This window comes from Poecilia formosa, unplaced genomic scaffold (assembly GCF_000485575.1).
Source record: "Poecilia formosa unplaced genomic scaffold, Poecilia_formosa-5.1.2 Scaffold8, whole genome shotgun sequence".
NCBI lineage: Eukaryota > Metazoa > Chordata > Actinopteri > Cyprinodontiformes > Poeciliidae > Poecilia > Poecilia formosa.
In genome coordinates this window covers 4,443,510-4,460,612 of record NW_006799947.1, presented here as the reverse complement: position 1 = coordinate 4,460,612, position 17,103 = coordinate 4,443,510, and the positions used below count along the sequence as shown (strand labels likewise).

General features: G+C 37.1%; 1 protein-coding gene across 3 annotated transcripts in view; it reads left to right on the top strand.

Moving 5' to 3' along the window:
• The window catches only part of stxbp6 (syntaxin binding protein 6 (amisyn)), a 51,993-nt gene that overhangs the window by 32,077 nt on the left and 2,813 nt on the right, over positions 1-17,103 (top strand). For 2 of the 3 annotated variants that reach the window (XM_007576279.2, XM_016662887.1), the window contains 4 exons: positions 7,206-7,336; positions 7,516-7,681; positions 10,089-10,175; positions 15,315-15,472. In XM_007576279.2, the coding sequence (XP_007576341.1) occupies positions 7,206-7,336; positions 7,516-7,681; positions 10,089-10,175; positions 15,315-15,472 (542 nt within the window). The remainder of the gene's footprint in view (positions 1-7,205; positions 7,337-7,515; positions 7,682-10,088; positions 10,176-15,314; positions 15,473-17,103) is intronic. The other variant, XM_007576289.2, reaches the window with a different exon arrangement.

The following is a 17,103-nucleotide window of genomic DNA, read 5'->3' as shown; positions in this document are numbered from 1 at the left end:
TAGAAGATACTTGAATGGCTTGTTCACAGGATTTGTCCCTTTAATGTGTTGTCCTTGAGTGAGTGTTATAATTGGATGAATAACAGATGTGACAGGAGGCGAAATGCAGCTACAGCCGTATGTAGTGAACAGCTCATTTAGCTTTGGAAGTTGTGTGTTTAAAGCAGCTCTGAGAAAAGGATTGATGCGAATTTCAAAGGATGAAGACACCTCACACACTTTTGAATATATTAGCTGGGCACAATGTAGTTATATGTTATAAAGAATGTGAATCCTTTCCTTCCCTCTGGAGATTTCCAAAAGGCTGCCTACACGTCCAGACTGCAAATGTTTTATAAAAAACAGAATGACATTACTGTCCTCTATGTCTCCCTATTGTCTGGATGAAGCCTTACTCTCTCTCACTTTGTTGCAGCCTGAATGAACCAGGCTGTAACAGCAGACATGCCTCAAGACATTATAGAAAATATAATTTGTTTAGTTTTTTAATATTGTCTTCAATCTTGAACTTCCTCTGATTACATTTGTTTATTTGCAATACTACAAATGGAAAAGTGAGTTTTTTCTTCTTGGTACTCATGTCTGCCTGCAGAGTCAAGGCAGGCCACTTTTGGATTATTTTCTTTGTCCACCAGTCAATTTTGTGGTCCATCTCCAGTTGGTCACTATTCTAAGTCAGTGGTGTCTGTATCTGTTCTGTGGGTAGCTTTTTGATCCCTGTCCTACGGTTGTTGTTTACAATGACAAATGTCCTCCATTATTCAATTGGTGCCTTGCCACTGCATGGTAACCATCTTGCCTACCAAACTCCACCAACACAACAGTTTCAGTGTTTTCCATCCCATGAATGACCTTTGTTTTAGAGTGCTGATTGCTAGCCTGGCCTGTGCTGTGGTTTGTTGCACTGCCAACCTTTTCTCTGAGGATAAAGGTTTCTCAGCCTTTATCTTCTGTGTAAATGTAAATAACAGTGAGTGTTGTAGAGAGATGCTGCGGGACTAGGATGTGACATCATAGACAGCTTTCGCTTATTAAATCACACTCGTGGCAAAATTAATTGAAAACTTACCAGATTTTCATTTATTATGTTGTATTATACTGACCTGAGCAAATTCAAAAACAAGTTTTCAGATTTATTTTGTGCACAAGGATGATGATAATGGATTTGTAATCTATCCTTTGATAACATTTATATTTCATAATGAGAGGAGGTCTTCTCGTCAAGCCAAACACTGGGACATTTCTTTGCTGTGGAGCACTTAGCTTCCATTAGTTCCTTCTGCTTTCATAATAATATGTAAATGGATTTTAATGCGTCAAACTTGGCCCTGGCCCTTATAACTTGCTATCCTTTTATAACCGTCTGCTTCTCTGTGTGTGTTTTTGTCCCACTCAAATGAGATTACCATGGTGACTTGATTTATTCAATAATGGAGTGAAGAACATATCTGCTGTTAAAGGAAGTGGCTTGATTTTCTTTTTTCTTTTTCTTTTTTTTTTTTGCAAGAGGTCCTGAAGATGTCTGTTGCTTTCAGGAAACAGCTTAATTTTTTCCCAGTGATCTAACAAGGTGTTATTGACCTTTAACCACAAATGACACAATGACAGAGAGAAATGTTTGTGCCAACATGACTTTTGCGAAACTTGGAGAGGCAGATGTGCCTTCGTTTAACTTTTGAATTTTACTTTCTCGGGTGAGTCTTGGCCAAGCAATCAATCAGCAGCAGTATGGTTATGGTATTTCTCATCACCATACTTTACGATTATGAGACAAAGGCATCTCAGTTTAATTTACTTTTTATTAAAATTCTTTATCAAAAATCCACGGAAAATTATCAAATAGCAGAGCAACAACAAGCTTTTCTCATAATGTTGACCAATTATTTGAACAATATCTTTAGCAATGTGCTACAAGTCTTGAATAGGTAGGCCTTTATGCCATTACCCAAATTTTGAGCGTCTCCCACAGATTAACACAATTGTATCAAAACTCTTACTGGGTCTCCTCAAAAGAGTAATATTGCATCCAGTGGGAAGAAACATGTTTGTAAAATTAAAAGATTACTATAGAAGGATTACCTAACTTTGGGGCTAACTATGCCATGCTAACTTTTTTGCACACCCACAAATGTAAAAGGGCTCCGTATCACAAGATTGTAAATTACTTTAAAAGACCACTTTGAAGTCAATTGCAGTGGTGTGCAATTTAATATTTCAAATGGAAAATCTTTGATTTGGATGGTTAGCATTGTTAACAGCCGTCCCTGTTTTTGTCTTCTGTGAAGTATATTGATCTTTATTTTAACTGGGATTTCCAAACAACTTCAAACGCCTCACATGTCTCGCAACAGAATTTCAAATGAGATATCTCTATGACATTTAGCTTTCTCTTATTTGCTGGTTCCAAATTAGGATTGATCAAATATAAAATCTAATGATTCTGTTTACAAACAGATTTCTCTTTGCATCTATGATGACCATTGTTTGTTTTTTTTTTGTTGTTGTTGCTTTTTTCCAGCTAAGGTGTAACTATCAATGTATGAATTGCTAATGATGGTGGTGTTAAATAAACGATCACAACACATAAGACAGTATTTGGTGGTACTATGCAAGCATGAGGGTCTTTTTAATTATTTCCCACGTAGGTGGTCCTTCAAGCAGAATTTGCCTTCATGGTGTCAATTTCATCTGATATCTCACATTTCCATCTTAACCACCACAACTGTGATAACAATTTCTTGAGCGTTAGCTGATCCCGGGAACGTTTCCTCTATGATGTCTGCAGTCTGTACATGGTTCCCTTTCAGCTGCAGCGCTCACACACAGAAAAGAATAACAAGAGATAATTCAGTGCAGGATTTGAGTGTGTGTCACCATGAGAGTATGAGAAAGGGGAAGAAAGGAACACCAACATAGCCTTTCTTGGACAGCCAGCCCACATAGGAACAATATGTTTGGCTGCCTTTCAGTCACTTTAAGCTTAAGTTTTCCTTTTTTTTTCATTCTGTGTTTATCTTTGATCCTTTACTCATACTTTATTGTAATAAATCAATAACGGGTGCATCATAGTAAAATTTGAAATTAGTCAGGTTTTAAAAGAGAAGCGTGCAATCACGTTAAAATAAAATACTCCCATTTTCAAATCCAGTAGCTTATGTATCGGGATGAAAATAATCAGTTTTTTAACAGATTGAAAATGTGTCTAAATCTAATTTTCAAATTGGATAAAAGCCCACAGCAGACTTGATGCTGGCATTGTTGATTAAAAAAAGATTAAACCAAAGACATGGAAAGAAAAGGAGCATCAATGTATTGTGAATTAAATGAATTTCTTTTAAATAACTAGACATCAGTGTGAACCACCTCTAAAATAACACAGGAGTTTGTTGTCAAGTGTAAACTGACACAATGGCAAAAAGGAAAGACCTCAGCAATAACTTCCATTGTTGTTGCCAAGCAAGCTGGTCAAGGCTTAGCTTAATATTAACTTCTGAAATTATCAGACAATTATATATATTGTTTTTAGCATCAGAACGCTGGGTTCCAGCCAACGGACACACTTTGGCAGGCCCTGTTTAAATTTCTTCAGAAATGTTCTAGTATAATATTGTTTCGAGAATTTTCTTTTCACACCGACGGCATCAATTGATCTCAATTTGCCGTCAGAGCAACTCGGAAGTTACATTTTTGTAGAGGTTGGCTGAACATTTTCTTCTTGCTTGATTGCTATTTCAATAAAGCCTTAGAATGTTCAGTAATTGTGTTAATATTCAAGGGAGATACCCTGACAAGAAGGCAGTGAACAGCTGATTATGAAATTGATTTGAGAGCCTCAGAGGTGTCTGACAGCTTCATTAAGACGTTTGTGTTGATGTGTCAACAGTTTAACTCCGTGGCCTTGAGACGTTTCGTCTTCCACGGATCCGCTGACGCAGTTCGGTGATCTGGTCTTAGTAGAATGTTTTAAATTTTAAAAAAAATTAATTTTTTTAAATTTTCCCCTCACGATAGCAGCCATTCTCAGTTGATCAGGTGTACTGATATGCTGAGGGACACTAGGCCTAATTTAATTTAATTTAATTTAATTTAATTTTTTTTTTTAAAAAGACTAAAAGCCACAAAGTAGTTTGATTGTGATTTGCTTAAAAAATGTGCAAATGACACAGATTGGTTTAATATAAATCTCACATTTCTTATGAAGTGTGGTTGACACAATTTTTCTCATATTTGGAGTAACTCTGTTTGTTTTGAAAGGTTTAAAAATGTCGTTGGTCCAGGATGTCGGTCAAACCTGCTGCTGAAAATTATCCCTGCCGAGACAAGAAGATGGTGAAATCAACATCCGATCACTTTGGGTGTCGTATTCTGTACTTTTGCCCTGCTGTGATTGGCTGCTTACTTTAGTTCACAGCACAATTAACAACTGTGGAAAAGTGTGACTGGACGTTAGAAAAACCTTTGGATTTACTTGAAGAGTCCTGTCCATAATGTTTGTTCACTTCCCTTGTGTCTCATGAAACATTTATAAGGTAAAAGACACATTGCGAAGTTTTCACTGCTCTACCATCTGTAAAATTTAAGGCTGAGATTTTCAGATACTTTTTTTTTTCTCCATAAGTTGATCAGAATAATTTAGCAGTGACAGTCTGTTTACTTAAAAGAAGTGTTATGTACTTGCTTAAAAAGTAGTTTTGATGGTGTTTTGTAAAATATTATATATACGACACTGCTACAATGGTGCAGTGACCAGTGCAGTCTCTTACATTAAATGCCAGAGTGAAGGATGTAAAATGCTAAGCAGGATTTGTTTGTGGCTCCCAGGCTGTATGCAATGACTGATGTACTGCCAAAAGAACTGCACTAAATTTTGAAAGTACTTTTTAATATTTATTTTATAATTTGTGCAAGAAAAATCATCCATCTGCTGTGATTTGAAATGTTTGTTCCTTATGGATGGATAAATCACAAAGCTGTCATTAAATTAAAATTGTATTTATTTCTTTTTACATCTTAACATAAAAATTAATCTGGAGAGAAACTAACTGATTTGAGGTGTCAGTTAGTTTGGTTACCATGTTTGTGCCTAAATTAAATTGCACATTTGCAGATAACTGAAAACCTTGTGCTTTACCTGAATCCAAGGCCGCTTTCTCCTTTGTCGGCATATAAAGTTGTTATGCATTTATGAAATCTAGTCATTTTTTGTTCATATCAGAGTTTACTTGATAAATTTCAACTATCAGTTTGTTACTTATTAAATAAAACCTCATTGCAATTTCTGTTAAATCAGTTTGGCTGAAGAATGTAGGATAAAGCCTGTCATGGATTTTTTTTTTTTTTTCTGGGAGACATATTATTATTATTCCAGTGGCAGATTGTAGACGGTAGATGGTCTTCTGCCCTTCAACCCAGTGGTTGATTGGACCCTACTGTCAACATCTTTATACAATCTTCTCATTCCTAAAGCTATTAGTCATCAGTGTCACCGCCGCCAGGATCACTGATTGTTGACTTCATTTCTGTCTTTGCTGCCACTGTTTGAATGACGAAGCAATGAGCGATTGCTTCTATAATTCTGTCTGTCGGTGTGTTTGTACGCCCGTTTCCTTTCACTGTACCTCCAGCATTAACTGCAGCTGTCAAAATGGATACTCTGAACACAACCATACATCTCTTGAGCTGTAGGAGTTTCTTTCAGCCCTACCTTTGTAAGACATTCCTCAATATGGGTGCAGTGCACCCTGAGTGAATTGAGTCGCAGCTAGAGGAAAAATAAATAATACCCGACATCTGTTAGTGATGTTTTCTTTTTTTTTTTTTTTGATGTTGTGATAAGAAACGGCAGAAAACCTTGTATCAGAGATAACGTAATTACACATGTCTTGTTCCTGGTCTGGGGTGAAAAGATTAACACATACCAAATTAAAGCAATCAATCCCTAGTCCGGTCCTCGAGATATACTTTTCATGCATTCTTTACTCTGCAGAACTTAAATTATTGGAATTTAATTATTAATAAAAATATTATTATCCGTATGTGGAAATGATGTATAAAGCTGGAGTACAGAAAGTTAATGTGCAGCATCCTGTAAGTAAGTTTAATGTAGGATGTTTGATCAGACTAATAAATCAGATGTTTGTTGTGAGGTTAAGGCGAGTTGTTCATTGTTAATGATCTCTTGTTTTGCTGTAAGCTGAATAATGTATTTAATATTTTTCACTCTAATATATTTCACGCTTACCACTTTCTTACTCATAGGAAAAAAAACAAGAATAATACCTTCAACAAGCAAGTTAGATCTAAAAAAAGGTTAAAATACTTCACAGTTTTGAGAAAGAAAGGGATACTGTAAATTGTATGATTAATTTGGAGTGTGTCAAACAAAATTTCTTCAAGGTCTCTCAGTCAAATTCAGATTTGTGATCCTGTCATGCGGTTATCCAGTCCATCACTGCTTCCCTTAAGGTCACTGCTTGGTAGGTTTTCTATGTCTTAATGATGTTTAGGTGTCATCTTTTTCTGTCAGCCATACTCTCTCCCTGCTGATTCCTATCTCTGCTATTCTTTCTGTTTTCATGTCCTTTGTTTTCAAGCTATATTTCTTACTGTTTCTGTCCTGATGTTTTGTCTTCCTTCCACTGACTTGTAATTTTAGTTTTTTGGTTTTGCAGTTTGTTATACTTTTTTAAAAGTCATACACAACTCTCCAGAAAAGTTTTTTCTTTGATTTTATTTATGTTTTATTCATTTCATTCTTACCACCTTAGCATTATTGTGGATCTGTCTTTACTAATAAAAAAAATAAGAGTGTATTTTAGGCAAATAACTGTTCTGCATTGCTTTCCAATGCATTTGACACTGAAGGATGCAAAATGTGATTACCAGATAAGCCAAGCTGCCACAGATCATTTGGACATGTCAAAAAATATATATGTATAGACCTTTCTGCTCACACATTATGTAAATGACACATGTAGCTAACTGTTCAACACAACTTCAACTCAAGTATTGTAGTAAAGACCCCTTAGTTTTCCCCCTGATTTTTTTAAAAATGGTGGAATCTCTGCTGCATAATTTTGTCAAGTATAGATATTTTATTAGGTTATTGATCTAGATTTTTGGTTGCTAGTTGTTGTATCTTTAATACATAATTATTATTATTATTATTATTAATAATTTATTTTTTTTTACTTTTGTTTCCACAGTGACAAACAAGAAACCGTCCCATGTATCCCTCACTAAAGTGAAGCAGTTCCAAGGATCATCTGCCTTTGTCAAAAGGTCACAGTGGACAATTGATCAGCTACGGCAGATTAATGGCATCGACTCCAACAAAGTACGTATTTACAACGCCGCCAACAAATGAAGCATTTTACATAAACATAAAACTTCTTACTTGAGCTTTCCCTGTAATAACACAAAATGTTTTAATTTGTTTTTGTCTTATTTACTTGTTTTTTCAACAACTCCTCTCTGTAATGTCAAACCTATAACGGTTTACTTGTTTACTCAAAGGACTGTCCAGAATTTGACCTGATGTTTGACAATGGTTTGGACCAGTGGGTTGCCAGTTCAGCAGGAGAGAAGTGCACCTTCATCCAAATTCTTCATCACACCTGCCAGCGCTACTGCTCGGCACGGAAACCAGAGTTCATCAACTGTCAGTCAAAGCTGCTTGGTGGTAAGATATTTCCAAAGTAAAAAAAACAACAACTAATTTTTTAAAATCTAGTCAGAAAACCATGGGCGTATTGTGACAGATTCACGGATGTAACCCTGTGCTGTAAGCCAGAATCCTGTTATGTGTGATGACAACCAGCACCTGGTGTGTATGAAAATGTATGCTTATTACTTGTACGCAGCATCTGTTGTGTGCTCAGTTGATGCTTTGTCAAAAGAGGAAGGCGAAGGAATAGGTCATCTTTGACTAAATGCATTTTTCAAGGTTAAGGTGGTTTTACAGCACAAGCACATCCTTTAATACTTTAAAATTTTAACATTTAATTTCCATCATAACAGTCAGCCAGTTCCATCATTAACGATTTGTAAAATACTTACCATATTTGATGCAGCATTCCTCTTCTTAATGTAGAATTACACTTTGACATGACTGCTTCTTGCTTTCTCATACTGATACTAAATAAAAGAAACCAGAGAAACAATTTAAAATGATGTCTCCTTTGAGTGTTGCTCAGCAAGTAAAGATGCTTGTTTAAAGCCATTTTAACATATGTTGGTCTTAATTGTTACACTCACGTTAAACACGCTGTTGTTGACGTGATGATGGTGCTTTTTATTATAATTCTGGGTGGTTTTATCAGATTATCCTCAATTCCCATCTCAGAACATCAGTCAGTTTGCCCTATTCATAAAAACAATTTGTTGAAAACTGAATGTCCAAAACCTTCCTGCAAGCTCCGCAAGATTCAGGACTTGGTTATGGGAGAGGTTTGCGGCATTTCTTCTGCTGTTAAGAAATTATTTAATATGCACTGCATTGCAGTGAGGTGAGATGTTGAGGCTGTCATCACTCATCCTCTTACTGCTTTTTATGTTTGTCATTGTGTGTGGGAACTGACTATCTATCCATTGATGATAAAGCTGCCGTATCTTCCCAACCTTCCTCTACATTGCTTTGACTTCCCTCCTACATTCATGACCATGTCCATATTTAACATTTTTCAGATGACTTTAGTTCATAGTGTGAAACCCGTGTGCGTAGGTGGGGAAGTAGCAGTTTCCCAAAGAGCAAAAACTGTTTAATGCTTTTCAATGAAACATGTTGAGCAAAGTTGCTCTACAACCAGTACATTTGAAAATGATAATTTTCGAAATATTATTTACATTTGTCTTTTTTAAAAATAATAATAATAATCTGTGCACCAAGCTTGCTTCTTGGTAGACGTCAAACAGTAAATCCAATCTTTGACTGCTAATCTGTCAAAGATTAGCAGCTTTGCTTTCTCTGGATCTGTTCAGCATGACTGATAGAAGAGATGTCTTTAAATCACTCAAATAATGACAAGAAGAATGGGGGGAATCCAGACTGCTGCCAGTTCTGTCTACTCCAGTTTAAGTCTCACACCAGTGCAAAACAAAAATCATGACGCTGCTCAGGTGTGGGACCCTAACTGTGGATGGGCTCTATCTGCAGAAACACGTGGAAGGACAGGCATTTAGAAATAGCGTGAATATGATTAAATGAATATGATTAAATGCAGCTAAATTGAGTGGAAAGTAATGCAAGACAAGCATTCCTTCACTATTTAAGAAAGAAGAATTGATTTTACACAGTTTAACTTGATTCAGATTCAAATTTCTTTTTGCAAACTACTTTATAAAAAAAAGATCACTATTCAAAATGTGATGCCATTAGCTAGTTATGCAAGAAGCAAAGTCAATATTAATGCATTGTTTGAGACAGTTGTAAGTCTCTTTGTGCCCAGTTTCTCTGTCTTCTTCTGCTGATCTGTGAATGTCTATTTTATCCAGCCTATAAAGATGTCATTAAAGGTTTTATATCCTAGCAGGGAACAAGGACATATTTATTGTCCCACAGCAATGGCAGCCAGCCTCAGATATCTAATTGATTTATAGTAGTGCCACACAGCGAGAAAAAGAGTATACCAGATTTATGCAGCACAGAATATGAAGGCTATAATATCTGTTCATGACCAAACAAATAGCCATGGTCAGATTTGGTGAATATTGTTCTAGTGGAATCTACTTATACAGTAGAAATATATTTGGGCTGATGGCAGAATCTTTATTTATATATGCATTAAAACATATTTTGGTCTCACCTCAGTGATTATTGTAAATAACTTGGACTTCGTTATAAGTTACAAAACACTGGCTATGTGACATGAAGCTTAGAGATTTACAATTTATCATCCAAACATCTTTTTAAATCAGTTGAAGTGGTTTTACTTAACTATATAACTACTTTTATGTACTTGCATGGCATTAATGGAGAACTAAACTTCTAAGTTATTTACCCTTAACTTAATGATGATAATAATAATAGAACTAATTTAAAAGTAACAAACAAATCAAACTTGTTTCTGGCTGATGTTTTCTCATCGCAGAAGGCTTAGATACAGTCGTTTACCACTGCAAGGTCTATTTCAACAGAATGAGGAAAGTGCCATATCGTGGTCCTCCTCAAAAACAAGGTAAGCACTGCAAAACAAAAATACGTATCTACTAATAACAGTACGTTGACTTCCCGGTGTCATAAATTATTTTACAGATATGAAAAAAGAAGAATCCCAGTTGTTCGTTTTGGATAGACTAACCTTTTTAAATGTCTACTATCAAAAGAAGGACATGAGACAGGAGTTTTAATGACATGTTTGTAAATCAGCTGTTTAACTGAAAAAGACAACCTTACTGGGGAAAAAGCACAAATGTCTAATAAAAAATCAAAGCCACTGTGATTTGTTCTCTCAGATTAGTTCAGTTGCAGCCATTTGTTTTTCACAATGCTTCATTTAAGCACAAGGACATCTTTCATTTTGCATGTGGCACTGCAGAAGTCATGCAAATGCTGATAATCAAAGGTTGGGAGCCAAGAACTCACTGCCTTCACCCCTCACTGTCAGACTTTGTGCAGACTCGCTAATAAAAGGCTGTTCAGAGATAAATCATGATCTGGTGTCCAAGGACAGCACAGTTACAGTCTGCATCCTCACTAATGCTGTTTTCTGTGCTGCTGTTTAGATTGTCTCAGACTATGATTTATGCTTTCTTGGGGTAATAATGACAGAAGTTGTGTCATTCCTTTTGCCTGTAACAATCAAAACATTCATCCTGTTTGGAAATGATTGTGTGATAGTGGCATTAATCTGCTGTTTGGAGACGCACCGTAGAGACTGTTTATCAATGCTCATTATCATTAAACAAACTAATTAACCTGTTATTAAATCATTCAGCAGAAGATTATTCAAATCCCCGAAAGGTTCAGATTTAAAGAGATTATGTTTATCTGCTAGGAAATGAGACACAAGTCTCTCAAAAGATTAAACAATGTTGAAAATAAATTAAACGTTTTACATTTTATACATGTTGAACATTATTCATGCTCTTCTCAATCATTAGTGGATTTTTATTTTATTTTTTTACAAAGGGCCGATGTTTGATATCTGATATCTGATTTGATTTATTGTTTCCTTCAATAAATCAAATCATCATTTATCAATAGAAGTAGGTTATTAACATTTTGTTTGATCTGACATTTAAGTGTGATCAGAATGTTACTTTAAACTTAGAATAGCTTCAAACACCACTTCTTGATTACACAAGTTACAACCTAAAATGTTAAAATCTTAGTAATATATTGTTTGAATACATTGACAATCTAAGGATTTTTTTTTAAATCTTTGCTTATACAGTTTGTCATTTACAAGATAAACCTGTTTTGATAAAACAAAAGCAAACAAGAAAAAAAATATTTTTACATATATGCAAAGTCTGGATGAAGTGTCGCAGAAAATGCTATAGAAAATACACAGGTTCTGAGATTAGAGGAATATTTTGTGCTTGATTAAAAACAAGAATTAAACAGGACTCCTAAAAGACAGTGAATTTACTTTGATGGGGGGGGGGAGGGACTTCAGAAGGACCATGGACGAAAACAATTGGAATCAAATTTAGTTGGAGTGGAACGAGGTGTAGCTTGGAGAGATTCCCTCCATGTTTGAACCTTTCCTATACGTTCATTATGCTGCTGTTGGTACTGTCAGAATTTGCATTAATTAAACTGCAGGAGGTTACTGCAGCAGCAAATACCTACAGGCTCCTGTCACGTCTGTTTTTCTCTCTCCCTCTCTATTCTCTACACAATTTAGCAGATTAAAACAGCAGTTTTCCTAGTTTAATAGTCTACATTTTACTCCTCTACAAAGCTATTCAAGATAGAGATAAATTTGACTGCATTTTTGGTTGGATATTTTCATGAATATTTTCTTTTTGCCAAGCTTGAAAATTCCATACAAAGCAGGAAATAGGATCTTCTTTGTTCAGGGTAAAGATTATGTGGAGGTGATTTTTTTTAATTTTTTTTTTTAAACCCCAAACTAAAGAGTGGGTTATTGTGATGAAACAAGACGGCACACTAACTTTCAGTTCTAGAGATTAAATAATCTGTTCTATACCTATTATAAGATAATTAAAATCTTACTTAGAGTGTACAAAATCTCACTACTCATATGTTCCGATTCACTTCCAGGATGAAATACACTGCAGTGTGTATCCATGATTTTTTTATTTATTTATTTATTTATTTTTTATGTAGCATTGTTTGTTTTTAGAGTTAACAGTATAATCTCATAAACGCCTCAGGAAATGTGGCTCAGCTGTCGGTATGAGGTTTCCATTGATAACCATCAGATCATTTTCTGAGTATCACAGGAGCTCGGACTCTTGTCTTGGAATCCACTGTCCAACTTCCTGGTTTTGTTTCTCTTTGTTGAAAGCCTGAAAACAACTTCTTTGTTGGTTGAGATTCTGCTGCCCAAAAAATGCTAGATTATGATACAAAATGGACTGAGAAACATTGGTTTACAAAATCTTTACAACTTTATTTTTTGTTCAACATACTTGACCAGATGGGGGGGGGTTGGGAATCATTTGCCTAAAAGAAAACAGTTGTGAGTTTTAGCCTACAGCTGTTACTGCTTTATGTGAATGTATTGATTACTAGTCATATTCCACTGTAGGATGAGATAGCGGCATTCGGTTTGAATCACAGGAACTGCGCCACTCAACACACTCTGCTCCTTCACATCTATTTTGAGTTGCAATGTTCCAACTCCCTTCCCTCCTCTGAAACCGTTGCACAGCCTCCCCACCCAGCATTTCTCTAATTACATTCTACAGTACACTTGGGGGTAGCCGGTGCAACAGCCTGCCACTGATTTCTGTGAATAGAGCAGGGAAAGCTCCAGAGGACAGAAAATGGTAGGCAGACAAATAAATGAAGATGTTCTTTTTAGTGCGAGGAGATGAGTGCGGGGGTTTTACAGCGGGTGAAGGGAGCACGACTCCCTGGGCTCCCCTGGATGACGAGGAGGAAGAGAATTAAGAAAAATCCGTGATAAAGGCGTAAAAGGTCTGCAACTTTTTATGAAAGTTTGCTTTTACAAAGTTGAGCAATGGATATTATCTTGTGTCTGTCTCTTCATTTTCTATGAGCGTTAATGTAAATATGTACCCCCGTCCATGTCTGCAGATCTTGTTCTAACAAAGGGACTAATTCTGAAGAGCTACCAGGTGGCCTCGCCGTCTGCTTTTGGGCTGTCATATAATCCAGTGCAGTGGAGCTGACCCAATTATCTGTCACTCACCATACCCGTCAAGGGACATACACTTACTATATTGGAGTTTCATGTGGGAAATAATAGAATCCAGGTTGTCAGTTTCCAAATGCACTCAGTTTCCCCTCTGCATTATGTGCATATCCTCTTGTGAGCCACCAAATGTATGTGTAGGTCACAACCTAAAAACGTTTCTGATGTTTTCTTGTTTGTTTTGTTTTTTTCTGAACTGACGAGGTGTCCTTAGGTACAGATCTAACAGAACTCCCATCGAGTAAGAGACTAATCCCTCATCAAAGGAAACATCCGCAGGGCTGCCGAAGTTATCTGAAGTGATCTTTGTTCTGTCTTTATATCCACCTGTGGGTTTCCAGGGCAGCCCAGGAGGCCAGCTGTCCTTTATCATGCTGTAAATTAGAAAATAGAGTAATAAATGTTTTGCTCAAGAAGTTCAAAATGAAATAAAGGAAGTGGCAAACCCTTCTTTTACACTCTTAGAAATTGTCGAAAGAAGCAGATGATTGTATTAGTTCTGTTGTCCAGTTTATGGATCGGGTCTGCTGATGCGTTTTGTGGCAGGTGCTTTGGTATTATTGAGTTATTACTGATCTAGTTCACAGTACAGGCTAGACTTACTGCCCCTTGTCACTGATCCTATTTCTCAAAGAAAAGTCATGGAGAACCTCATCTTTTGCAGATTATGTGGCACCGTTGGCATCAGCAAGCCAAGGCCTGCAGTGTACACTGGAAAACTTTACATCCAAAGCTGTGACCGGGATGAGTCGGTGGTCACCTCATGGTTGTTAAGGTAGACTGTTCACTCTGGGTTTTTGGTCAGTCTGTCTGAAGTGGAGGAGTTCATATCCTGTTCATGAGTGATGGCAGGATGATGCAGGAGATGGATAGGAGGACAGGAGCCCCGTCAGCAGTAAAATGGGTACTACTTTGGATTCCCATTGTTACGAAAGAGCTGGGCCAAAAGTGAAGCCCTGGCTGTTTATTTTCACCCATGATAACAAGACACAGATCAGGACTGAAAGCAGAAGATCCCAGAAACAAGTGACCGAAACAAGCTTCAACTGTTTTCAGTAAAAGATTCCCAGTGGTAAATTAAATGTAATGACTTAGTCCAAGTTAATTCATAGAGTCACTGAAGACAATGATAGCTGTGCAACAGAATAATCCTCTGTAGTGGTCTCTTTTGCAAAGTGTGGAGCCCCTGATGGTAAACAATTACTGTATTATAAAGATGGTGCTCTAGAATGCCAATTATGTTCTTCCTGTCATTAAGTGTCATTTCTAGAGGCTTTAGCCCCGAACACAGAGCTAGCATCACAAGAGGTGATGGCAGAAAAAAGTGATACTCTCTCAAAAAAGCAAGAAATGCTGCAAATGCTGAAGGAACTATCAGCATTTGCAGCATTCTGCTCCGTCTCTTATTTTATGCAACTTCACTTTTGTGTGAACATCAGAATAGTTTTACTTCTCCGCCGCCTCCCGTTTTGTTTCCATTGAAGGAAACGGTGTTTTAGATTGTCCCGTTTCCCCTGAAATCTGCAGTCGTCTTGTTTGTCTCGTTCATATTCAAGGTGAGATGGTTGTTTCCACACCGCGCCACACAGCGTACTCAGCCCACCTCTGCCACACCTGGCAACTGCAGAGTCCTCTGAGTATTTTTACACATGACAGGACTCCTGACTTTTTCTGATATCACTGTGAATAAAATCAGCTCTGAAGAAAAACTCATTACCCACCCACCCACTTTGCACTGGCTGGAGACCATTTTGTTTTTTGATTACTTGGTCTGGCATCATTAACACTATTGGTCAGGGGCGCTGACTGCGCCGCGTGTAATGTCACAGGTTTTGTCTCTTTACCAAAGTAACCAAAGTTTCTTCTCCCCCTTCTTTTCTCTTTTCACCACTGTTTGTTTCGCCTCACTTCCTGCTTCTTGTTGGTCTCCCTGTTTCACGGCTTTGCTGCTGCCCTTTTCTGCAGGCAACAGTATACTCCACTCAGCTGCAGGCAGTGTGACCAGTGCTGTACAGAAGGCCAGCCAGGCTCTGAATGAGCGCGGTGAGCGATTAGGTCGGGCAGAGGAGAGGACTGCAGACATGATGAACAGTGCTGAACAGTTTGCTGTCACAGCACAGAAGGTGAGTCAAACTAGACGCTTATTAATGCTTGAGAAAATTCTAGGTGCTCGTTCCCTCCTTCGATGTGAAAATGGCAAGTTTGTCATCTTTAAAATAAAAATATCTCTCCTATATTGAAGGATTCCGTGGCATCACGGCTAATACTGTGATGCCACTGTTAGCCGCAATGATTGCTGCACAATTAATACAATATTGTTCCTTTTTACTATTTTCTTGCTTTTTCATTTCTTATAAAGAATTACCAACTTGCTGCTTAACTGGAAAAAAAAGATGAACTGTTTAAAAATATATATATGGTGCTGGGTAAATCACACACCTAGGATTTGCAGATTAAATGTAAAATCAGGTGTTCTCTGAAAAGAGCACACAAAAACAGGTTGCCGTTAACTTTCAGAATAAACTCACCCGTTACGGCCAGTTTTAAATTATGCATCGTAAAAGGCATGGTACAATGATTGAGTGTAAATTACAAAAGCTCGCTTGACCCTCTTGCTGCTCACAGATGAGATTCCCTGCAGTGATGAGATGCAGAAAGTTTGACAAGCAGAGAGAAATGCTATGGCTTTGTTTCTTTTCCAGAGAAAATTACTACATAAACCCCACAGTGAATGAATCATTTGCTGCCATTTCTCATCCCCCTTGATCCAATTTGCCTCAAAGCTTATATGGCTTGCACTTTTTTTTTCTTTTTTACTAAAACACATGCTGTTTTTACTGGATACAGTGTGCAACCCTTTGAGTTTTCCTAATTTTCAACACATTCGGATGTGCTGGCGAAGTTACGACTTGCAGGCAAAGCAGATTTAGTTTACTTAAGCTTTTTTTGTAAAGTGTATTCATTTGATTGACGGATGAGAGATTAATGCAAATTCAAGCAAGGAAACCTGTCTAGATCTTTCATTCAAATTTGCCTTCTTGGCTTGGGTGGTCTGAAAATACATCACAGTAGGCATTGCTATGAAGAAAATAAATGCACCATGGCATAATGAATACTAAATTCTACAAATAATTAAATATCTGTTGTTATATTTTATTAGTAAGCAACATCATTGTTATAATATGTTTAATAATATTGGCATATACATGCATTTTAGTCTTCTTTGTTGTTTTAGGGTTACCTGGTCATGCTGTGAATCTCAGCTTTCTAAGAAATTGCAGCAAAAAGAAAAAAAAAGAAAACATCTGCAGTACTGAGCAGGTCACCTTGACGTTTTTTTTCCCCTCCTGGTCTATTTCTGCAGTCTCATTTCTGCAGCTCACTTTGTGGCTGCAGACGGTTTTAACTACACCGCTCAGTTTTAATCAAAAGTGCTAATTTGTCTGTGATGCTCTGCTGCCCCCACTGGATCGATCTGGAGAATTCAGTTCTCGTCACATCACAAAACATCATGCTCCATCTGTTGTCTTTGGTTGTGTGTGTGTGTGCGTGTGTGGGTGTGTGTGTGTGTGTGTGTGTGTATTTCGTTTTGTTTTTCCACATCTCACCTCCCCGTGGCTTAGCATTTGATTGGTGACCCTAATCACCTCCCTAATGAGAGTCCCATAAAGCCAATTACGACTGCTATTAATGAGATAGATGAACTTCCAGAAGGCGTAATTTGAAAATAACAAGCCTGAGTAGTTTACCTGGC